Source organism: Larus michahellis, chromosome 4, assembly GCF_964199755.1.
Source record: "Larus michahellis chromosome 4, bLarMic1.1, whole genome shotgun sequence".
Lineage (NCBI taxonomy): Eukaryota > Metazoa > Chordata > Aves > Charadriiformes > Laridae > Larus > Larus michahellis.
In genome coordinates, this window is record NC_133899.1 from 56,099,902 (window position 1) to 56,126,033 (window position 26,132).

General features: G+C 33.6%; 1 protein-coding gene across 7 annotated transcripts in view; it reads right to left on the minus strand.

Annotated features, from left to right (window-relative positions):
* Positions 1 to 26,132, minus strand: part of RYR3 (ryanodine receptor 3) — a 237,272-nt gene that overhangs the window by 21,328 nt on the left and 189,812 nt on the right. For 3 of the 7 annotated variants that reach the window (XM_074584986.1, XM_074584984.1, XM_074584982.1), the window contains exons 69-88: positions 26,002 to 26,094; positions 18,156 to 18,326; positions 17,631 to 17,690; positions 16,564 to 16,695; positions 15,612 to 15,724; positions 11,621 to 11,717; positions 9,955 to 10,064; positions 9,092 to 9,143; positions 8,340 to 8,393; positions 7,966 to 8,065; positions 7,642 to 7,721; positions 7,304 to 7,380; positions 5,615 to 5,688; positions 5,355 to 5,372; positions 4,779 to 4,859; positions 4,283 to 4,371; positions 3,748 to 3,876; positions 3,276 to 3,380; positions 2,060 to 2,141; positions 418 to 1,742 (exon numbers count right to left, since the gene is read on the minus strand). In XM_074584986.1, coding sequence (XP_074441087.1) covers positions 418 to 1,742; positions 2,060 to 2,141; positions 3,276 to 3,380; positions 3,748 to 3,876; positions 4,283 to 4,371; positions 4,779 to 4,859; positions 5,355 to 5,372; positions 5,615 to 5,688; positions 7,304 to 7,380; positions 7,642 to 7,721; positions 7,966 to 8,065; positions 8,340 to 8,393; positions 9,092 to 9,143; positions 9,955 to 10,064; positions 11,621 to 11,717; positions 15,612 to 15,724; positions 16,564 to 16,695; positions 17,631 to 17,690; positions 18,156 to 18,326; positions 26,002 to 26,094 — 3,042 coding nt within the window. Of the gene's footprint in view, positions 1 to 417; positions 1,743 to 2,059; positions 2,142 to 3,275; positions 3,381 to 3,747; positions 3,877 to 4,282; positions 4,372 to 4,778; positions 4,860 to 5,354; positions 5,373 to 5,614; positions 5,689 to 7,303; positions 7,381 to 7,641; positions 7,722 to 7,965; positions 8,066 to 8,339; positions 8,394 to 9,091; positions 9,144 to 9,954; positions 10,065 to 11,620; positions 11,718 to 12,793; positions 12,894 to 15,611; positions 15,725 to 16,563; positions 16,696 to 17,630; positions 17,691 to 18,155; positions 18,327 to 21,332; positions 21,348 to 26,001; positions 26,095 to 26,132 lie in introns of all 7 variants that reach the window. The other 4 variants (XM_074584985.1, XM_074584983.1, XM_074584981.1 and 1 more) reach the window with 2 other exon arrangements.

Genomic DNA, 26,132 nt, shown 5'->3' on the forward strand with positions numbered 1-26,132 from the left:
AAAGCATATAAGAAGAAAGACGATAATGATAAGGCATTATTATGGAAAAAATAGATTGGAAAAGTAATTGAAATATACTGTAAAAAACTGGGGTATGCAGAATAAACAGGACTGTAAACAATTTAAAGCAAAATCTGTGCCTAGAAAGTTGCTAGCAATTTTTGTTTTGAATAAAGTCCAATTGAAAAATAACACCAATTTACTGTAGTGAAATCTAAACACACCGGACTGAATTTTTCTGCCATGTAAAACTCTCCTGTTTGTTTTTAAAAGAGTGCAGATTATAAAGTATGTTCTCAATGAGAACATTTATTAATCAGTTAACTGGCAAATAATTCAGTTACTAATAGAAAATTCAGTAATATATTTGTATTATTATTATTCTCTTCAAAGAAATACAAAATCTCTTTAACATACCTGTAATCCTTTTTTCTTATGAACTGTGTTTTCCAAAGATGACTGGATATCAGTACCAAGGATTTCTGCAATATCTCCAAGTCCAGCATCCTGACCGTGTTTTGGGCCACCTTCTTTCTTTGTATGAATGCCAAAAATGTCTGAGATTATGTCAGTTTCTCCCTTTTCACCTTTCACAAACTGCACAAGTTCAGCTCTGATGCCATGCTCAGTACCTTCAACTTTTTCTACTTCCATAACATCATCATGGATTCCAAACTGTGTTGGGTCAGGCATGTCCCCCAATATTTTTGTAACTTTAATGTTTTTGGCTCCTTCAACCAGGCCACCCCCAAATACAGTGCTCCAAAGAATCTGGAAAATTCCCCACACTATAGTGAAGAACATTTGGAACATCCCTACAAATAGGATCCAGAAAAAGGAGAAAAACACTTTCACCATCTCTTTTACTGTCATCTTTCTAACTTTCCTGTATTGTTTCCTTAGGCTCTTCACAGTGACCATTTTAAAAAAGCTGGCAACATTCTTCTTCACTGCAACACAGGCCATTGCAAAAGCTGAAGCAGACTCCAGGGACTTTTCTTCTTCCTCATCATCTCCAATACCCACTACATAACAAGGCTCTTCCTCCTCCTCTTCATCAGGCCTCTCAGATGAATCCGTTTCAGAGATCTGGGATGCTAACTGCATTTCAAAGATTGTGTCTTCACAAAAATTCACGAAGAGTTCCATTTTTTCTTGCTCTCCACCTTCATTTACAACATCAAATATGAACTGCCTTTTGGATTCCTTCACCTGTGGCTTCTCCCACTGCATTCTACTGGATTCACTGATTTCAAAGTAAACTCTTTCTATTTTCTTGGCTCCACCCATTATTTCAATACGGCCAAGATATGGTTCAAAGTAATTAAGAACACTTTCCGCAGGTTCAAGTAAGCTCTGAAGGCGTGAATCATTAGGCATGTGCTCTGAAAGGTTTGTAAGCAGTACTGCTACATTAAATCCAATGTCTTTGGCTGGTTCATGGAATCTTTCCACAAAATCAACATAGTTAAACATATCATTTTCATCAGCTTCTGCACAGGACAGCAGGAATTCAATCTCTGACTGTATGTATTGTTTTTGAGCCTCCATTGATTTCTGGAATTCCTTCTTTGAAATGATGCCTTTACCATCTGGGTCATGCTCTTTGAAAGCATCTGAGTTAGTCAGATCTTTTAACTTGAGGAACATGTCAAAGAACTTCAAAATCATTTCTACATTGCTAGATGATTCTACAAGTGTGTCTACCATTTGTTTTCCAATAGTTCCATTTACAACGTTACCTAAGTAGTGTGTTAAAACAAGAAGTTATTTGGCATCACTACATTTTAAATAAACACATTGCATACTCATGCTGAGAACAGAACAAAAATGTTCTTAAATCTTCGTAATTTTTTGTTCAACATGCTTTTCTGTAGCAGCCCTCTGCTCATGATTATGTATATTCCAGAATAATTGTTAAATAAATACGAAATAGTTTTTTTCCCTGGCATTACATAAAGGCAATTAAAAACAGTTTAGAAAGATTAACATAATTATCATAATTTACATTATGAAGCTGAGACAATCATATTTGACCACAAAGAAAAACAGGTCCTACCTTCAAGCAGTGACAAGAGCATCACTACCATATCCTTTAGCAGATCCAGCAGTTCTTTAAGCAATTCAATCTGAGCAGAGTCCTGTAAAAAAAAAAAAAAAAAGGAGTATAAGATTGTTTTGTCTTTGTATTTATCTGGAAAAATAAATACAGTTGAAAAAAAACAGTATGCAGGATGGTCATCTAAATGCAGTTCAAATTCTTCAGCAACATTTCATTGTCATTTTATTATGATTACCATCAGAAGTCTTATACAGTATCAGGGTAACTTACTACAGCAGAGGTATTAATACTATAAAGATAAGCTTTAAAAAAGCATTAAGGATTACCAAAGTGCAGATAAGGGACAGAAGAAACTCACAAAACTGGTTACACCACAGATCTGGCAGTATTCATCTCAGAAAGAATCCATCCTTTCTCACTTTACAGGGAATATTTAATGGCATAATGCATTACCACTCAAATAGAACTAGAATTGTTTAGTTTAACTACAGAACATAAGTCTAACATTAAGGACCTAAAAAAGACCTCAAAATACTGATATGCTTCTGTAGGGTGGGAAGAAATCTTATGAGTAAGTCAGAGAGTAGCAGAGACACTGAGTAAGAGTGAGGAAATTACTCTGCACTGTTGCATGTGGTGCCTAGTGGCTTGAGCGTATGGGTTCATTAAGCAGAAATCACAAAAGAACATAGAAGCCTGAAACTGTGAAGAGGGGTGGGACTCCACAATGCCCTGGCACAGTGAAATCAGCACTGGCTGTTGCCCTCCTGCTCTGTGCCTGTGATGAATTAACTGGACAAGTTGACTGACTGCCATATTCCCGACCTCTTTGAATCTTTCCCAGCTTTCCTCTTGCCCTACTTAGCTGTAGCATGGGAACCATGCTTTTAACGGGGCTTCTGCTCTGACAGATCATCAGGTTTTGGCAACAGGGAGGCAGGGACCAAATTGCCACCTTCATTATAAGAAAGGTATAATTGGGTTTGAAGCAGTGATTTTGGTATTAGAAAAGTTGAGCGGACAGTGATGATTAATGCTAAAAGCAGTGATATGAAGACGCTAGTCCTGAGCTTCAGTCTTGGACCTCTACATTACAGTAGGCCCATGCACATACAATGAGTATCAACACATTAACTGTTAACAGCTTTCAACATTCATTTGATTGTAATTTATAAACACATGCAAAGAAGGATTACTTGACTACTGAAAATACCTGTGAAAGTTTCATCTGCATATTGGCAAAGACATGAAGAAAGCCAACAACTGCATCCCACAGCCTACTATGAGCCAGACTCTGTTGATTACCTATGCAAGGGCCCTAAAAAAAATAAAGCACATTTTTTATTTATATAAAATAAAATACGACAATACAAATAAAACAAATTGCTTTCCTAAGATTTCCCCCTGAAAAAATAGAAAAAGAAACTTCAGGCTTCCACGAAGATACGTGAGAGAGCTTCCTAAGGTCTCCTCGGTATCTAGTGCATCAGTACTAGATCATACCATGTTAAATATACAACCATTCACATCTTTTAGTATTAACTTTACACTGGGCCAGCGATTCCATTTAGCTTTGTCAAAATTAAGAAAAATAGAGCCAATAAAGCCAAAGTATTTACAAATTTATGATAGGACACGATCACAGAACTTCACTGTTAGTACTTTGAGCAAAAGACTTTGTTTACCTGGATATATTCTGTAAGGGAATTGAATATTTGTTTGGTGACAGCCAAAGCTTTAGAGAAATTACGTTGTCCTGATTCATCAATTACATCCTTTCCTGAATAGTACCAATAGAAGTCACTGATTGATTCCTAAGAACAAAATAACAATGTTATATTTTCTAATTTTGGATTCTGTATGCAGTATTTACTGCCTCCATTTCTATCACCAAAAGTTGAATCATCAGCAGATGAAATGTTGTGTTTTTGTGTCAATCTATTTCTCATGACAATAAGAAATTTTTGCATTTTTATCTAACTATGCTCCCTGCAGAAGTGAAAAATGAGATAAGTTACAAAAAATCTGGTTTCATGCAGAATTCTGAAAGGTAATCTATTTTAAAAGGGAAGAAGAGATGAAATAAATTAAATCAAAATTCTTTTTTTTAGATATCCCTGGGGAGAGCATTTTCACATTTGTTTCTGGTAAAATGTGAATTTATAAAAGTGAAGGACAGGCAAGTATGTTATACTCCATTTTCTTCGCTTTTTTCCTCACCTGAAGACGCAAGAGATAGTCAACTGTACTAATGATAATATTCACTGTTGTGGTGTTGCCCATCTGAGTACGTAGGTAATTTTGAAAATCTGAAATAAGAAGTGATTTGTGTTTGGTTACTACATATAGGAATAAAAAATAGGAGTTTATTTTCATATTTTCATGGAGACGTAGAGAACACGTTATTTTTAAGTGCCTTTTTGGGTACAGATGCTTACGTGGTGGAAATTGAAGGTAGATTAAAATGTAAATAGAACTGAAGAATTGTTGTCCACATGACTTGCAATAGGCTTTACTATTAACAATTGGCATAAAAACTGAAATTATATTAAGACTTAAAAATTCAAATTGAACTCTGCAATTCAAAGTGTTGACATGCCAATTTCCCCTCATAAAACTAAATTAGAGGAAAAAAACATTAGAATTGGTTCTATTCAATTCTGTTTAGGAACAGACTTATCACACATTTTCCCCAAAATTAATTCTGTTCACTTACCATTGTTATGTCCTTCACAGAGCAGTTGTAAAAATCTAAATAGATCTCGAGTAAATTCATCATGCTGCAACACTTTTTCACCTTTAAAATACATAAATGCAATGATTATGTGCCAACTGTTACAATTAAATATGCAGAACACATAACCTCACAGCAACCTTTAAAACTGGAATTCTAATAAAAACAGTATTATAAAAGCGTTAAAGCAATTTGAAAGAAACAGACTGATAATAACGAAAAGAAAAACTGAGACAGAAAAAGCAAAGCCAAAATATTTAGCACTCCAATGCATCCATGGTTAAAAAAAAAAACCAAACCCAAAAAAAAAAAAAAAGAAAAAGCAACAGGAAATATATCTAATAAGTAGGTGGTTAGTCATAACAAAAATCATGCCTTAAATACGAATGACACTTCTTTAATAAGCATCAAACTGTTTATCCAAGCTGAACACACAACCTGCTGCAGACCATAAAGCTAAACCTAAAGATATCTGGGAAGATGCAATGGAAGATTTCTCTCTGTATTTGCAACACATTTTTGCAACAATAGTATCAAAAACTGTAAACCCAAACATACCACGCTCACGAACGATGACTGTGGATCAAAGAAAAATAACAAGAATACAGGATAAGAATATTGGAAGTTATAATGTTTTTCTTAAAAACTATTGCTAAAGATTTTGTAAATATAAAGCATACTCAGAATTCAAAGCCTAGAATTACTTACAGTAAGTCTATCAACAGAAACCTCAAGCCACAGTAAATAACAGTTCTAGTTAAAGAAGGAAGCACAAATAATGTTTTAAACACTACTGGAATCAATTTCATTCTACTTACGAGTTCCTTCTTCAGTAACCATTCCCAGGCCTTCTGCTTTATTTTGTCTCTCAAACGCATTCAAGTCAAGAACACTTATATTGAAAAAAAAAGCAAACAGGAAAAAGTACTGTAGTACACAATGGAAAATTATTTTCTTCTAGGATATCTCTGGAGGCCTTCAAAAACTAGTCTTGACCCACTGTGACATGCATTGCCTCATATTTTATTTAATATGAATATTAAATAAAAGAGCTTGAGGTGAAAATAAGGGTCCAGTGTCCATTTCTGAAAAGAAACGAGTCTCAGGTCAGGTCTCGCCACTTACCTAACTTCACTTCCAGTAAGATCATTCATGGTTTTATGTATAAATGAAAAGTGGAAAAGGAACATGAAATATTACTCTTTATATTGACTCAAACCTGCCTGCCAAAAGGACATTACTGCAGTTATTTCTCAGTCACACTCTGTTTTCCACTAAGTTCCCACTATTAATTCTATTATATTGTTACTGTATATATTATGCATTATTATGTTATTCAGAAGATGTATGCAATGTCTGATTCCATATTCAGAAGACATATATGGAATCAGAGATTCCGTATCTTACAAGGTCTAAATACACTGATATCTCCATTTTCTTTTGGTAACTTGGTATAGCCCAGCACGTGAAATAGCAGATGATGATTCTTCTCACCACTCAGTCAGAATATTTAAATTCAAACAGTCCAAATATACTTCTATGATTATCTGATTTTTTCCGTTAAACAGCAATGCAGTCACATATTCTACTATCCAGCAACATCATTAAAACCAAAAGCATGTTTAAAGCATCATTTTCATTCTCTTGTCAGTGTTCAAGTCATTTTATCAAAACCTTTTTAAATGAAGTCCAGAATGATACACATACATGATTGGTAATATGATCACTGCAGGTCCTGTTTGAGCAAGTCCTTGCTAAATTGCTCTACATAAATGGAAAAATTACAAGATACATGTTATTTAATTAGGCTGCAACTACTCAGCGATAATTTCTGCAGTGAAAGTCACCACTCCTTCCATGTTTTTTCCTGTCTACATAGGGCTTCTCCACTTCTAATTCCCAGTCTATTCTTTCAGAACCCTTCTGTTGCTTCAAAAGGCTGAGAGAAGGAGGTTGTCTACTGTAAGAGTAATCAGAAGCACCAATAGTTTTCCGCCTTCTTCATGTGAGTCCTTTACCTTAACAAATGTGAACTTCTGGTTTATCAAGGGAATGGACTACTGTAGTCTCACCGGGCGCATGCCATCTCTCACAAACCTGATACATATGCAGAGGATTCAGATGAAGACACAGAGATTATGTAACTCGTCAGAGACGTGCAGAAACTGAAAGCTTAGTAAAGCTCCACTGGCCTGTCTCTCCTTCAGTGATGGGTCTTCCACATCCGTATAATCACCCAGACAGAAAACTTGAGGGATCTGGGACCAGTAAAGGAGCCACTACACTTTACTTTTCTGCCTCTCCAAACTAAGGCTTCAAAGGCATATACCATCTTTCCTTTATTTTCTCCTTTGGAAGAATACTATTCCTCTGATTCACAAAGACTTCCCATGAGTTCTACAATCTGTGACTCCTGTAATTTAAATCTAACAAATCCACCTGCACTGAGCAACAGGCCACCAACCTGAATAAAACTGAAACTGTAATAGTATGATTTATGCTTTTACCTGCAGGACTGCATCAAGCCAGAAAGACTTTGAAAAAATCCAGCATCCTTCTTCTCCTTCAGGTAGTCCAGCATTTTCTAGGGGGTACACATTTTGGGGGAAAAAAGATAATCTGTATTAAAATTATATGAATTACCAACTTCCTGAATTACCATTTGAAATGCAAATCACTGGCAATAATATTATTCTTATTGTACCAAAAATACCTTGATATTTCTTCACTGTTTAGCTTAAAATTAAATGCACCAAAATAAAAAAAAGACTAAACCCACTAAAATTCTCAAAATTACTTGCCTCCTTTATACAAACAAGACTCGCAGTAGTTAGAAAAGCATTACCTGTTGAACTATGCTATTCCCACCATTTAGAATAGCAATACCAAGTTTTAGTGTTTCAACAACCATGGGTCCTGTATGACCTGTCAAAAAAAGGCTACAGTCATTAAAACTTGCAATTATGAACTATTCAATCAGAAAAGCAGTCTGGAAATTTTACCTAGTGCAGTTGTAACTGACATTTATTTTGCCTAATTATATACTGTATACAAGTTGTATATGATATACATATCATAGATATAATGACATAATACACTATATATATGTATAGCATTTTAACTATGATATCTGTATCATGTATACTTTTAATACTTCACAGAATATTACCTTTGCTTGCACTAATCATCTGAAGGACCATCTCAGCAGCGCCACGATCATGTAAGCGAGCTTGCTGATAGAGAGTTCTCTGTTTTTCCATTTCTTTCTCCTGGGTTTGGGAACAAAAATGAGAACAGAATACAGACTGGAACTGATTCAGGAAAAATAGGAAGATGAGAAATCTGAAGTTGTTGAAGGCCATTTGCCTCCATAATCCATGGGTTGTTTGATTCCAAAAACTCAGAACTAACCATCTTTCTTTTATATGAATAACCTACTAAACTAGCTCAATACACACTGTGTTATTTTTGCATTTATTCTAGTGGACATATTTAAAATACTTGCACGTTAGGCAATGATAAATGTTATTTAAAAGCTCTCACCTCAAATGTCTTTTCTTTTTCTTCTTCTTCCTCTTCTTCTTCTTCCTGGCAGCTCTTTTTAGGTTAGAAACAGAAATCACAAGATTTTGTTTATTATGAAACATAATGCCTATTTTTACTATAGTATTTCTACAAAAATGACCAAAGACATTTTTTCAAGCAGTAATTAAAGGCATTAAGAAGATTTACAAAACCTGTATTCATAAATATTTGTGCTCATCCTCACAAAGAAGCTGATATTCCCTAATGTATGAGTACATCAGGGTACTCATCCAACTACGTATACATCCTGTAACTGCAGGCTATGTGTTCTCATGTCATATCTCTCTCTATATCCATAATATTTATTTTCACAGCCAAAATGTTCTCAAACGTGTTACCTTTAATCAATATGTTGCAAAAACCTGTCAACTTATTTTTGACACACTTCAAATATTAACTCCAAAATAATTACCCAAATAATAAAGATAACTAACATGTTAAGACTGCTCATGAGTTAAACCTGTACAAAACAAAGTGCCAAGTGATATCAACAGGATTGCACCTACTGGAATTTTATAATATTATTTTAATGTAGGAAATTTCTCATTATATATATAAGTCTGAACAGCATTTGCTTCGTCAAAAACAGAGAAATTACTAGTATCAAGCGGCCCACGTAAGAAATAGAAGGAAAAGGTCTGAAAAGCATCTAAAATTAATGGGAAGCACCTGACTGGAGTGAGGGATGGAGCTTAAAATGATGTATTTACCTTTGCCATCATGGCGGAATAGGCAATATATAAAGGATCATCTTCTAGTTTGCTATAAAGAGTAAAAAATATTTAAAATTATTTTACGATGTAGTAATAAAAAGATGTCATACTCCTACTAATATTTAAATATCATTTTTATTACTGGGCATTTTATAGTAGATACAAGTCTACTTGAAAATTGTATTATAAATGTATTTTCTTATCTCAGAACAAGTCTCTAACTTTTAAATTAAAAAAATTCATGGTATATTTGAGCATCCAACTTAGTCATATTGGATAAGTCAGGATCACTGGTTGTTGTAGGTGCAGAAAAGTAGTGTGGAGATACAAGTAAGAATAATTATAACTGTCAGATGGCAAGATTGTATTAGTCATACGGAAAAAGTATATGAAGCACTGGATTACTCTACTTATACAAAATACATATTCTCATCAATAGTCTAAATTCAAAACAGAAACTGGCACTGAAAGAGATTCATGCTAATCATCAGTTTCTGATATACTGAATAAAATGTAATGAATACCAACAAGAACAGAAATCTATTACCAGCAGAGACCACAATCTGAATGAACCAGCGGTTCCTGTAGACTTTATGTTTCTATGAGAATTCATGCTTGGTTATTTCTGTATTGGGTATTTACCAAGCTTTTAAAATGTCAAAAATAGTCAATATTTGTCTCAATATAAAGGTTATACGAAGTTTAAATACATGAAAACTCTAATGAAACTGAGAGGCAAAAAAGCATTCACCATGCACAATAATGAACTGCAATTGTGTTAAATCACTTCTTTAATGTTACTAGAAATTCAATTACTATGTGCATTTACTCAATGTGCTTTTCAACACAGCTCTTTTTACCTTCTTTCTATGAGAGCACTGCGACTGAAATAGAGGATAATCTGATGAAGTGGATCAGGCTGTTTTTTCTCAGTCTCTTCCTCTTCCTCTTCATCTTTTTTTGGAGGTGTCTGTCTCAAGATTTATATCAGAATATACAAATTAAGCTTCATGAGTAAGAAAAAAATTGAGTAATTAAGCTTAGGAAAGGATTTCAGTAGTTTTATTCTGTCCAATTTGTATTAACTTCCAGTATTCATTTTATTCAGCAGCTTACCGCATAACCTGCAACATTATGTGCCTGTATAACTCAGAAGGAGTTAGAGTATCTGATTGTTAATCATATTTGATAGTAACATTAGAAGTTTCTCATTTGCAAGGTACTGAGAACAAGACAGGGAAGACCTTAGGGAAGCCTTATTCAGCAGAAATTACGCGTTTCCCAGTTCAGTTCTTTAGCAGGAGAATTATTGGTAAATTGAACTATTTTTAATAATATCAGATACATCCTATTTAGTCTACTGCTTGCTGCAATACTTTCATATATCATTTCTAGGTAACCTTGATTCAACAAATGTAAGAACTGTTCTCACTGTCAACTTCAAACATTTTTTTGGCAGTTTGAAATACAGCCGGCAGTTTGAAATCACCAGCACTGGCAAAAGTGCAGCATATCACCTTTACGTTACTTGCGTTATCACCCCTTTGTACCGTTTTCAATTATTGTAATTATAGTAATAATTGTAATTACAGAAGTTCAATTTAATTCTCTAGTAAATCTGAAAGAATTGTAATCACTGTTTTGATTAATGGCCTCATTCCTTCTTTTAGAAAGAAGCAACAAAGTCAAATAAAGACTGTGACTATATAATTGTCCAGAGTATGAGAAGACTATATTAGCTGTAATTTTGAAAAATCATACAACCTTCTATACTGGTGGGTCTTTAAAAAGCACAACATGACTGCTTTTGCTAACACTGAAGAGTCTCCTGATACATCTTCATGTGATCCATGAAGCTGTATGTTCACTTTCACGGTGTTTCTACAATACAGAGATAGGCCCCTTGAAAGTATTTTAGAAAAACTAACTACAGAGAGGGAAGAGAAAAAAGCAGTAGGCTTTCTGAATCAATATTCAGTAACAAAACGCTGAAGTTTACTGATCACTTTTATCAAGTACACATGTAAACTAAATTTTTGCTGAATATGGCTGCATACATTTAATTCTTATGATGTATCAACAAGAAAACAGCAAAATTAATTTGTATCAAAGCTGAAAATGTTAAAATTAAATATTATGCATCAACAAAAATTTTAAAAAGGGGGAAAGGATCAATTGTGTCAAGCTTTAAAAAACTAGTAAATAAAATATAGGAACATAGGAATTACCATAATGACAAAAATAGTCTGACAGTTCATCTAAGCCATTTCTCTTACCAAGAATGCGTATCACATAGTTTGTTTGAAGGCATAAACCACCTTAATGCACTTCAGTGTGCATCACAGGACAAATGTCTTTTTGACCACAGCAGAAAATGACCTTATGCCCTGAAGCATAAGGATTAATATTTTACAAGTTTATGCATACATATACAGTGCACAAAAATTAAATATAGGTTATAATAGATACATAAAATATACACTAAAGTGGGCACTGAAAAATATGCCCAATTATGTCAGTACTTACAGACAAATCCTGAACTAGTTTCTCCTCAAATGAATATTCCTCTGTTTCTATCCAATAGTTCTGATAGCCATGGAGGAAGAGGTTAATAGAACGGTGCCTGGGGGGGTTGTGAAAGTGAGATCAAGAGGGGTAACGGAACATAGTATAACAGCTCGTGTGGTTAATGATTAGTAAGGATACGTATTTGTACAATTCTGATCCTCTGATTGGTCAGTGAAACAAAATGCAAAACATAACTAACATTCAGTGACAAATGAGCATGTACTTTTGAACATTCTTACTGTATCTTCATACATATATGTACACGTTACTTCTTGTTTTGAGGGCTTTGGGAGCGCTAATATACGTTATACGTGAAACTGCAGGACTGGAACCTTAATGTGAGCATGGGAAAAATACACACTTGAACAGATTGAGAATGAGTGGGTGGGATTTACACCTACGAGATGTAAATCTAGTTTACTAGATTTAGGACACTGAGACAGCAGAAGTTGGTCACCGACACCAAAATAATTATCAAGTGCTTTCCAGCATGTTATCTGCAGGCAACTATTGCTGTCTTCCACATAGAGAAGCCTAACCTCAGCTTCTTTTCGATCAGTTCTAAATCAGGGCAGTATGAATGTGTCCTTGAAGAAGCTGGATTAGAAATACACAAAACCTGCCCTAGAAAATGACCAGTTTCAGAAAACTCCTAGGCATATTAATTGCTACCATACAGTATTCATTAATTTAACTTTCTACAGAAAATACAGCTCATGGCAATAAGACTACACGTAATAATGGCAAAACCATTTCATCTTTACATTACGTTGGGGGGAAAATTTCATTTTGAGGTGCACTACGTAAGGTTACAAAGGTTGTTCCACACAGCCTTTTCATTTACTTTTATCCTGCACCACTAACAAAAGTTATATAAATTGGCTGTATATACTATGACTGTTTAAATACACTGTGCACATGAATTATTATTTTATAATAGAACAGCTATTGAGCCAGCCTTCTAGGTTCTCCTGCTGGCACTGGTGCCATTTTATTATCAAATTTCAAAAACTGACCAATCAGAATCCCCTCTGAAAATTGTACAAATTCATGTTTTATGATAACGTCAAATCATGGCTGGGAAGGAATAAGTGTGCGCATAAGGAAGAGGCTCTCCACAAGTTACATTACCGTTAACTTGAGTATAAGCCTGTCATACTGAGTTTTTTCATGTACTTTTTCCAGCCAAACACGTTGAAAGGTGCTCAGGAAGAAATTGCTAATTTTGTGTCTGAAGAAAAGCATATAGGTTTTCATTGAAGAAAGGTACAAGTTAAATTCAATAAAGTAGTCAGAAAGAATGTATTCGTAAACTGTGTATGAAAAACTGCCATGTACAACTTCGCTGTATCTATGTGCATATACAGATGACAGACAGTAAGACAAATCTTTTACAAATTGATTTCCTTAAAACATCAAACATAAATGCACACATCTCAGAGAAAACATTTATCACATAAGACACTTTTTCAAAGCCATGTACATTCTTTAAACACAGAACACAAAACATTAGTATTTCCTAACTTAACTGATGGTTTTTTCCTTGAAAAATAAAAATATTTTAAAATACAACTATTTCTTTTCTATCTCCAGGCACTTGCCAGAAAAGGGAGTACTCGGAATATCTACAGTAAAGTTAAAATAATTTTTCTATGATTTAACAAACATCAATAGACATTTCAATTTCTGAAATATCATACTGGAATTCCTAAAAACTGATATATATAAGGATGTCTTTTGAAGAAAATCAGATTAAAATATGAGATTAACTTTAAATTATATAGAAAGCCATCAAAATCTCCAGAAAATTTTCAAAAGAAAGAGCTCATTATTCACTGAAGATATTAATCCTTTCTAGGATGAATGAAAGGGTATCACCATAATGTTTGCTTACTGCCCTTTAAATTGATTCTAGCATCAAATTTAGAACTAACACTCCAAATATAAAGCTGCAACTCAAATGAGGAAATATACAAGATAAGGAGAGCTGCATTTGACACTCTGGTTCAAAGGGATTCACATAACTCCTAGAATTAATCATACCCCACTTGAAATAATCTCCTGAGGGTTCAGAGATGTCTTAACAAGACAATCAATTTAGATGTTGGAGATAGTTATAGATGCATAATAGTGTGATAGCCTTATTTTCCTGTCAGAATTCTATGATTTATCTAGAAAAAGTATGTATCTATAAACTAATGAATTTTAAAATTTTGTTCTGCACCTATCAATTGAGCAATATACTTAGAATTCCTGCTCATTGCAGGGGGGTTTGGTCAGATGACTTTTAAAGGTCCCTTCCAACCCAAGTCATTGTATGATTTTATGATTCTAAGTCCAAAGTGGTTTTTTCACTCTTGCCTATTTCAAAGTGCAGACACCACAGTTAATTGGCTAAAATAGTTTTATGACAATTCATTTTTAGAATCTTCAAGACAAAATAAGTGGACAGATTTGTCTCACATTCCTATTTAAATTAAGAGTAAACTCCACCACAAAATCTACCATAATGTTTGAGAAGAACCAACCTCAACCTTTTTAACACAGAAAAGTTTTTAATGAAAATTGCAGATAATGTAAATGTTCTACTTCAATGAGTATTACTCTGTATTTTCTTGAAAATGAAAATACCGATTCATAACCCATTTTGCCCCTTGGCAAGTGTTCCATCAACCTCAAAAATAAGATAAGTGATTTTTTTAAAGGCAAAAATAAGATGAGCCATTTTTATCGTTTGGGTGCTCATAGATATTCCAAACATTTTAAGAATTTATAAATTCAGAATATGATTGTAAAAAAAATGCTCACAAAAATGTTATACTGAAGGAGGTGCTCTTCATATCACTTCCTCTTGTTTTTCAAAACACAGTTCTTGAAGATGAAATGGTTGATATTAGCCAGTTTGTTCTTATGTTGTACTTAAACCTTTTCATTGCCCTGGTTCTTTAAAGATTGCCTGGTGGTAGTGTGACAACTCAGAGAAGTTATTATAGCCTAGAAATACTACTTTTTTTAAAGGAAGGATGTGTGCTTTTTACAGTATTTGTCTTGTGCAAACCTAATATTCTTCCAATATGTTAGTGGCACAGCTACAGACCTTTAGCTGACATCAAATATGTAGATTGGCTTTAATAAAGGCATTTAAAAATGCAATGCAACTCTTCTGTTAAATACTTTGCAAACAGTCTTTGAACAAAAATATTAAACATGAAAGGTGAAAAAGTGCAGGAGAAGGTGAAAAGCAAACTTAATTAAAGATGTGCTTAGGCTGTATCTGAGTAAAAACCAGATATATTGAGAAGGAACAGGATAAAGGAAATGACACCAATGCTGCGTGGTCTTAATATTCTGTTTAAAGCAGTAAACTGATCCAGGCACAGGATGCACTTTATCTTGGACTTTGTGGAATCTACATTCAACTCGAGTAAGAAGCAAAGCAACACAAAAGTCAAAAATATCATTTGGCGCTGCTCTGCCCTAATAGCCATTTTAATGCATATAAAATTCTGATGTGGTAACTAAAGGTTGCCTCAGACAAAGAGCCTGAAGCGTTCATACAATAGCCATACAAAGTTAAACAAGGGAAAAGAATACGAACACAGGAGAATAAAAAGAGCAACCAATCAGAGGCAAAAGAGGGACAGAAACAGCAATATCTTAACAATTTTCACAGATAACTTGAGGAACTATATGGAGTAACAGCTGACAAAAACAAAGCATTTGGGGTTTGAAGCAGTGTAATTCCTATGGTCTTTTCCCCCACTGGGTATTTGTCATGAGACAAGTGTTTTGCTGCTGTGAGGAATAAGCTGATAACTGTCTCTTCTGTCTCTTAAACAAAATTACGTAGGCCTAACAATCAACAAATTTGTAGGCATACACACAAGCAATATTTGCACTCAGAAATGTAAACGAAAGTTACAAAAAAATAAATCTTTAAGCTATTTACCTTGGCAGGTTGTATAATGGTGCCATTCTGAAACACGCAACAACAGCCCTTTTGCGTTGTTTTGACAGGAGTTTGTGCCAAACAGCTTTCTTTGATCTCAGTGGTTGTTCAACCTATGGGAAAATATCTTCTAGTACGTACAATGGAAACTCTTCAGCTTTTATTCAACAATTTATTTTTAGCTGGTGGTTAATGTAGTATGCAAATGAGAAAATGCTACAAACACTCCCCACCATCTGAAAAAAAAACCTGTTTATTTGGGGTTTTGGTTTTTGATTTCAAATTGGTATGAAAAGATACTGGGGGCCTTATGTATAGCACCTCTCAGTTTATACACAAAAGCTCAAGATGGCACAGTACCTCACGTGTGGGACTCCTTGGTAAAATTTGAAAAAGATTATTTTGTCTGTTTCTAATGATGCATATTCAGTTGTTCATGGAAATGAATTTCTGTGCTGTATCACTTGTGAATGAAATGGATTAACTTTATGGGGGAAGTGTACAAAAGCCTTTTTGTATTACATTGTATCATTTGAATGAACAGGCCAATGATTCAAAAGTTGCTACGGCATCCTCAGGTGCAGAAGTAGGAGATGGGCTAAACCCAGTATATTAAAAATAAGTACACATGCAAACATCTCTTCCTAAAATTACAGAGTTTTCAGCTACTGGATTGTGACGAGTTGTATACTATACTTTTTGCAACTGTTCACAAAGTTTTGCAGAGGGAAATACATCCTCAGTTGTCCCTGAGGCTAAATTGAGGCACTTCAGTAGATTACATTAAAAACTTTACATATACACATCTGTATGCGTGTGTGCACGGATGTGCAAAAGTAATTTTTATTTGGAAACTTTAATAATGACACTCACTGAAGTTGAAATAATCTCTACAAGGAAAAAACCTCATACTACTTTAAAACAAACACAGCATAGACATTTAACTATTTACCTGTTCCAGATGATACAGAGCAGCCGATATCCTCTGCACACGTTCCACATTTCTCTCTGGGTCAGTAGGTTCATCACTCTTCAAAATGTCTTTGTACAGATTTAACTGCCATTTCACAGCTGGATCATCAGACTAAAAACCAACATATTTTGTATGTAAGCTGCTGAATGAAGATACTGAATTTGACTACCACCACTATTCTCATAGTATAATAAAGAACGTTATAGATACGCTCACTTCATCTGTCCCATTTTAGTCAAAATTAACATCTGCTAGCTGCTCAGAAAAATGGCCTTCGATTCTGGACTTTTCTACTGATAGTGGAAAGCTGTTTTATGGAGTCTATAAAAGACAGCTGGAATTTCAGTAGGTGAAGAATTACAGCCCAAGGTTTTGGATTTTTTTTGCAAGACAAAAATAGAAAAAACGTATTAGAATTACTTAGTGTGTCTAATCTAAATTTATGAGCACAAGTTTATAGCAACCAGACAGTCATCTCCCATGACAGATAAATGAGTTGCTCCTACTATGTTCAAAGACCGCAGGCAATGATCTAAATTATTTATTATTTACAGAATGAGGACGACTCCATTTTGGTATCACCTTTGACAGTGTATTCAGCATATAAATAATAGGAACATAAATGTGCTTGTAAAACTCTTAACTGTTAAGATGACACAAGCTTTTCTTATTTTATCATAGTCACTTTAAAAGTGCAAGTTAAGATTAAGAACAGAAGCTGAAATACAATAGTTTTAATTTTATTTTTTGCTTGGATCAAGTTGATTTTAAGTTATTATAGCTTTAGAAAAAACAATATATCAATTCTTTACACTGTCCTATTCTATAGGAATTGCTCAAACTTGAAAATACCAGCCAAAGCTATAAATAAACTAATTATTGTCATGAAAAAATTATGAAGGAAAAAAATGTTAAAATGGCAATTTTTCTAATAGCTTTTCACATTCCCTTTATTTTTTTAAGTATCACAATAAACAAAAATATTGTAACTTTTGTGTTTTAAAAGTGCACACCACCATTTTTAAGACAGATTTTTTTAATATTACCTTTTCCTGCAAATGTAAATTGTTGCGTAAATGTTCTTTGACTTCATCATCAGTGTCCCTCTGTAGAAAGGTAGAAGTATTTTTCAATTCACGTTATGATTAATCTCGTAAGAACATATACAGCATAGAACAGCTATTATTTTAATATTGAAACTTAACCTCTTTTGTTTTCAAAGTTAAGTTACCAGAAGGGTCTGGGACAAAGGCTTTCTTTAATTTTTACCACAAAACAAGGATTAAAATTTGAAAAGAATTAAAGCTAACTAATAGTATTTCACTATTTGGTTCAAATGAGTATGCATATGTAAAAACGTATATTGTATACAAAAGGAAAATTACATGGAAATGATGGCAGCTGTCTATACACCCCGCTTTTTCTTGGGAAAGCACAATTAATAGCTATAATTGCTTACAGTACATTGATATATTTAATTATATTGACTGCTTAGGTACCTATGCCTCAAAGTTCAGTTTATGAAGTTCTGCTTATTTTGCATTAAACACTATTACAAAGTATACACTTACATAGCTGTATCTAGTCTTGGCCAAAGAGATGAGCTCTTGATCTCCAGGAGTACACATATTCAAACCAATAGGAAGCATCTTTTTAAGTGCAGCTACAATCAAGGATGTTTGTATGGAGTACAAATCCCCTCTACGTTTTGACTTCTTTCTCTCTTGATCTTGTCCTCCAGACTATAATTAAAAAAATAGAAAAGTAAATTACTGTAATTCTGTGGATCATATACTTTTCCAACACGCTCTTCCCCTAATGGTCCGAGGAAACTATGTTCCTGATACAGTACTTAAAAATGCTACATTAGAGGAAGGGTGTAGAGTCTTGAACAGAAAATGTAAAGGAATATTTTTGGTGTGTGCCAATGCAGAAATTGCAGTAAGAGTAATATTTTAATAGCAGTAGCATACTTTTGTGTGCATTCATATGTGTGAATCTAACTATGTTTTCTGGATCTTACCTCTCAAATCATAAATAACCCTAAAATTAAAAGCTGAGTCAGTCTCAGGGGACACTATTAGTTCTCAATGTTACAGAGACAAATTCAGGATATTTACATTTTTGTTAGAAACTTACATAAAGACAGTTATCCAGGATCTGAATGAATTAATATTGCCTGATTTGTCTCAACTGAAAAATAGCAGTATCTAAAAGGCTTTGATTCAATGCAATAAAATGCCAATGAATTAGTGCCTCTGGGAAAAGCACGGCCCTTTGGCTTTGGCTAAAGTATGTAACTCTGGGATGAAAAATTAAGTCGTTTGCATCTTTGGAGATCATGAGTAATAGGAAAAGGAAACCAAAAGAGACAGAGAAGTAAACAGCACAACAGAATAACATCTGCCCTATCTTCTTAAAACAGACATTGTACAACAATATTTCACGCACAAATTTTCATTTATGAGACAGCGAACCAAAATCTTTAGAACAGACCTAGATATTTAATGAACATGTGGTAAACAACAACATAAAAATAGCCCAGTTCTGAATTCTGTACCTAGATTAAACTCCTACTACACTCAAGGGGAGTTTTGCCTAAGATAAGATTTCAGGACTAGGCCTCCAGGCTTATACAACACTACAAAAGAGCAAATGCTTGCATTTAACCCTCCACATCCTTTTCCCTCTGTCAATTAAGTTTTACTGACTACTGTTTTTATAATGCATTATGTAGTTACACATTAGGATCCAGCAGAATCCACTGCAATTCATTATTTACCAATTATTACCACACTATTATCACAGTAATCACTGGAAGTAAAACCAGCAGGCATACGTATTCTACTCAGTGGTAAATTTTGGCAAATTCTGTCTTCTAGATGGTGAATCTCTGTGTACATAGCTGGTGTTGAACTTTTTGCCTGTCAGAGGGAACACACAATGGATGTGGCTTCCTTTCTTAAGGAACTAACAATTGCAAGAGAGTACTTTGCCTCAAAGCTTTGCTTTTGGAAGTGCCTTAGAAATAGCAGTGATGTAATGGCTATAATAATGACATTATTTGTACTCTACATTGACAGCAGACAAACATATCCCACAATGTATCGCTGTATCCCAGTGGCGTCACTATGCATCTTAAATAATAAATAACAAAATATGTTACAGATATATTAAAAAAAAAAAAGGAAATGAAGGAGAGACACTGGGTTACTCTTCTGCATCTGTGTGCTTGAGGGCATTTTACACATCCAATTTTCTTTAGTTTCATTTGAGATTAATAACAAGGTATGGACAAGATAGGTGAACCTTAAAACCAGAACATTTTTAAAACATGAAACGAAGATCCATTCTGCCTTTGCCATCAAATTCTGCTGCCTGTGAATTCACAACTCCTGCTGGAAAATGTGTAAGTAGAGTCACAGACAGAAGCCTAAAGACAATAAAATTATGCCTCCTTCAGTTCTAATATGCACCAATATGAGCAAACACAATACCTTCATTTAATATGTAAAGCATTAAATTGGATGTCTTTTGCCTAAACAATTATCTGTGCTAGAAGGACCTCAACAAGAATGATATAATCTAGTTGCCTAACAGCACTTAATGATCTTACTTGTCTGAGGATTTAAACACACAAATGGACATTTCTTCAACAAATATATACAGAAAAAGAAATACAGAATCTCCAGTAGATTCATAATAATTAAATATACAACCAAAATTAAGAAATAATTTATTTATACTGTAAAAAAAAGATCAGTTAAAACTGGTTGTGATGGAATTAATATTTTTAGCATTTCCAATCCTCCTTAAATTTTCAATTTTCTAAGGTTCTCATGAGAGCATTCATTAAACCCTACTCCGTATACCTGGGGAAGTTTGACAATAGCAAAGCATGAAATCGGGTCTATCAGTTTAACACAACTGCTCACTTTTTAACTTATGCCTCCAATTTAATTAATTAAAAACTCTTCACAGCATCATGTGTGCTTCTCAGCACACATGGTGATGGGAAAGATGAAAGGGTTTTATGCTCCATTTTGCTGTTCATTCTGTTTCACCAATGAAGAACATGCCATAGGTTGGAAAGTACTCTTCTATATTAGAAATTCATATTAAAAAAAGATAAAAATGAATTATGCAAAGGAAGGTGAACTATGGTTCACTGGAAACAAAGAACATTTTGAATATATCAAATACATAAAAGAAGCAAGTATTATTCAAAGGCTTTGTTACATCTCACATCCTTCATAAAGATCATTTTAATTTTGCAAAAAGGTAGGATTTGAACTCTACAACTTATTTAAATTTCATGGCTCTAATACAGTCTTCTATTCATCTACAGAGAGGGTTACATCACATTTCTCCCATATATTTTTATTGAATATCAAAAGCAAAATACATGTTTCTGATGACTCTACTTAGGCATTGCTTTTACAATGTCTGCTTCAATATATTAGCAAAAAAATCATAATGCAGAAAGACAGCAGAGGCGGAATGTACATCTAAAATAATTACAAAAGGTAACTTTACTACATTTTCACATTAAGCAATGTGTGGGAGTGCCAAAGGGAATTTCAGCGTCTCTGGTCAAATACTGACACTTTAAATTGGAGAAAATTTATAGTAGGTGGAACCTGGGCCTTCACTTTGTGACGCCACTGCTATGATCAATGGAAAGAATGCTTGGAGCCTGATCATCTCTAAATCTAAAACAAAGACACATCATGCACTTTGACCTGTACCTTTACTTGCATGGCCTGTGTGAAAGAAAAGTAAAGGGAAAAAAACATAAGTAAAAGATGAAAAGATGATAATTTTACAAGTTAGTAATAAACTTACTTAGCTTTATCAGGACAACAAAAATAGTATAAGTTTTTAGCTAAAACTATAGACTGTAAGTTCCTAGTGAAATAATTTTTATTCAGCTTAATCCTTATTAAATGATTGAACTTCTGAATTTATCTGTCACTATTTAGCCCTACCATTTGTTGCTTCAGCATATAAGGAAGTACGTCTAGTAAGTAAGTACATCAATATACTAATTACTGCATCTTTTCCCAATATTGTTAAAAGCAGGAAGGTGTCTGGAACTCTGGATAGTCAAATAACGAAAAATATTCACATTTTCACCAAAATAGCTCTTTCCATCTCTTTTCCCCACCAAAATATGATTGAAAAAAACGATGTTTAGAAATGGAAATCAAACTATCACTGTGAAGATGCAGCATTTCATTTATAGATGTATTTTCCCATTGCATAGCTCATTATCCTTTTGAAGACAGCCTGAGAGAAACCTTGACTTAAGCAGTTATCTCTCAGCAGTACCCACTTTGGGAATACTATTGTAAACTAAATTGTAACTCTCATACATAAACAGTTTTTTTTCCTGTTTATTATGTTAATACCCTAAGTACACTTAAATAAACATGTATTCCACAGTCAACACTGTATTATCATTGTGTCAGGCAATCTTAAGAAGACAACAACAAAACCATGTAGTTATGGTAAAATGGCAAAAAAACTCAACTGTTACTCAAAAGAATCTTTAACCAGGCATGGGAAAATACTATACAAAATTGTTGGTTAAAAACAAACAGAAAAAACCATAAACACAAACAAGCTCCCCCTTCTGTGATAATATAGTAACTTTGTTTTCCTGTGATACTTGAATTAGCTTCAAAATGTTTAAGCCAGGCTATTATTACAATCTCTTTTTATATCTTACTATATTAATATAACATAGTGAAGAAAATCAGCGTTGAGTCAAGAAAGACTGAAAGACTAATCATCAAATTAAGTTTAAGCACCTCAGAATCTTCAATACCTTACTCAGAGAAACAGCAAATTTTAATTGAAAATTTCAATTGCGTGAAATATGTAGATGCTGCACAGACATGGCTCAGCAGATATACATCAAAGGTAAGTAAAGACAAGACATTAATTATATTTCATTTATTAAAGATGACCGTAAACATAATCCACTCATGATTTACCATAGTATATCTAAAGGAAATATTTTCTATGCAATTGAAATAATCTCAAAGAAGAGATGTAAAATTCTTGCAGAAAATACTAACACAAAACCCTCTAATTATCATAAATTTGCAAATTATATATGTCACATATTACAAATGGGCACAAACCACAACGTTGTTTTGTAAAACAAACTTGGATTTTATGACTGCCTCAAACTTCCGTAATAGGTCTATCCAAATGCTTTTTAAAAATAGACACAAAAAAATTAACAATGAGGGCCAGTCAAATAAAACTTCAGGAGGATATGCAAGTGTTTAGCAAATGAGGTTATATATCCAGCCACACATTCATTTAGATTCCAAAACTTACACAGAAAAATTGCCCACATACGTATTACACTTTTATTGTGTACATGTGAATGGACAGGTTTAGTCTTTTATACCAATTAGCTGTAAAACACAATAGGACATCATTGCATCTTAATCAAAATGCTATTTTATTAACAAGCCTATGAAGGGTTCAAAAATAACAGATTAGTGGAGTTGAATGTGTTTAAATTCTCCATTTCAACACTTCTATCACAAATCTGTTATTTCAATGCAATCTAAGTTACCAGTCCCTCTCGGACTGCAAGTTCTCTAACTTACCATTCCCCTCCGAGCAATCTGCTGCCATTTTTTTAGAAAAGAAAAATTAAAAAACTTGCTCAGCTGTTAATACATTCATTTCAGAAAATATTAACAAAGTTAATATTGTAGACTCAAAATACAATGGGTACTTAATCATTGTATTGATTGTAATTATGAATCATTTGTTACCACTGCTATTATCTACCAATAACTAATGTAATCCTAATCCTTCATGCTCTGCATATTTTTTTCTGCATATGGTATGTAAAGATATAGAACCTTCCATACTTGATATATCACACCTTACTATCACAGTATCTTCTATTTTAGGAAGAATACGAAGTCTTGGTTGTAAGGCAGACAGTTGTCTAAAGGCATCTGAGATCAACATGGGGCCTTACTCCTTTTAAGACCCCCCAAACTGTTCTGTCTTGGGAGAGCTGTAATAGCCAATGTTCATATTCACCGTTATCTATCCAATCTCATGTTAGATAAATAATGGATATGACTGCTTCCACTAAAAAGAATGTGAATAAAGAGGAAAGTGGTAATTTTTCTGTTAGCACACTGCCTCCTGAGTTAATGTTCATATTAAATCAAGAAATTATAAAAATAATGTTCCCTAATGTAATGTCCTCTACTGATTGTTCTCTGAAGATATAAATAAGTATCAAACCTTGCAGGTAATCCTGAAATTCAGTTATGTATGATAATTTCTTGTTTATTCTGAACTATGCAGTCCTAAAAAAAACATTCAGATCTAAATATATGCTTTCATGACTGTGCTGGGTTTAGATAACTTTCATTACATATTATGAAATGTTATCAATTTCCTGCTTAGAAACCATGTACAGAAAAGCAATACAACACTTCTAAAAGATGTCTCATGTATTCTATCACGGTATTTAAGTCATCATGAAACAAACACCTATCCAAATGATCAGCTGTTCTGCAATCACTCCTGCACATATGGTACCATATTAATAAAATATTAAGTTATCAACAATACAATCTTTTATTTTTCCCTATATTAGCAATAACCATGCATAGTGTCCTTGAGCACTGTGATTTGATATTAATATGCTTACCAAAAATTACATGCATATAAAAAAATATATAATCTCTCAGTACTGTATCCCCATATGAAGAAAAGTGCATTGACATATGCATCTACATCCCTCTTATGTATAAATATTTAAATATACACAACAGGTATCTGAAAATGTAATCTCAAAACCAAATTCTCTCAAATTTGGGTCATATAGCTTCTTGATGTTAAATTCCTGTGATTTCATCCGAAATGGAGCAGTCTGAGGGATATCTACTCTTTAGTTTCTAAAGATTTGTTTTGTCATTCCTGCCATGCCAGACTGACTCAAATGTGACATTAACAGTTTACATCATATTATCCTATTATCAATACTGCAGTGAGACACAATTTAGATTAAATAAGAATCACCTGATTCTAATCTATCATGTTTTTAAAAAAGTACACCTAATTCTCTGCTCCTCAGGCCAATTCTAACATATAAATGTCGAAGTATATGTATTAAATGTATGTGTAGTGATTACCGTATGATAAAAGCACAGAGCAACACGTTAGACTCTGCTATTGTGCGACTGATCATCAAATAGCCTGGTCAGTGCCCACTACGCATCTCGCTAATGAGAATATACAAACATTTCAATTCTATCACAGAAATTCAAGGAACTGCATCTTGAAAACAAGAACACATTAAAAAGTTTAGTTTTCTTCAAATATGTATAGTTTGAATTGCTGTTCAGTGCCAATCATGAACTAATGACAATCAGAAAATCTGTTAATTTTGCTTGTAAACTTTCCAATATCAGGATTTGACTTAACCAAGTTTCAGAATTTAAAATAATATAACATAAAAGAAGCAAATGTTTTTTAAGAGAATTAAGAAATGTAATGGCACATCTTATCTGACTCTCTATTCTCTAAAGTTGGACTTACAGTAGCTAGGTTACAGACAATCAAATATAGTGAAATACAAAACAATAATCCTACCATTTCTCTGGAACACTTTCAAAATAGGATTCCTCCAAATACATTACAAATATAAATAAAATAAGGGCTTCTTTGCTACATTTACCAACAATGATTTGGAAGTAGTCTTCAACTGGCTTTAGTTGAGTAAGGCAATCTTCCTCAGCTACTGTCAAAGCGTCATTTTTTACTTTGACAACATGCATTTTCTCTATTATACAGGTAACAAATGCAACTTTCCAGCCATCATGTCAGCAGCCGGTCATATTGAAAACAAGCAAAAAAGAAATCAATGTTGTCATTAAAAAGAAAGTAGAAGAACAGTGCCCATGTGCCATGCTATATGTATGAATAAAGAGGTATATGCAAAGACAGCATTCCTCCATCAAGGTCAACAGAACCATACTGATTGACATCCACAAAAAAAGATCAGGCAACCAATGTTTCTTCACTCGCTTTTATAAAATAGTCTACCTTTCTTTTTTTCCTGAAAGGTCAGCAACCCATATTATGTATTACAATCCATGTTCTCTTAGCTGTGTAACTTTTTCAAATCGAGACCTTTATTTTAATCTTCTCTCTTTGACTGCTTAGCAGACATTTAATAAATAACTCTAAGGTACATAGCCTATATTTTGCATAGTAGTTGTCGTGTCTATCATCAAGAAGCAAAACTATTTTTTGTTTCTTCTACCAGCACCGCAGCTGCAATGTGAGTAGATTTTCAGAGCCTTCTTACAACATACTAAACATGTGCCGAAGATTTAACTGATTCACAAATTTATATTAACTTACTTTAGACATCTTGCTCTTGGTGTCTCCTGTTAAAAATGCCAAATTGTTGATTTCATTCTGAATCACAAAATTTTGTTCTTCTCTTTTGAAATTCTAAAGATGAAAAAAAAAAAATCACCACAAGTTTAATT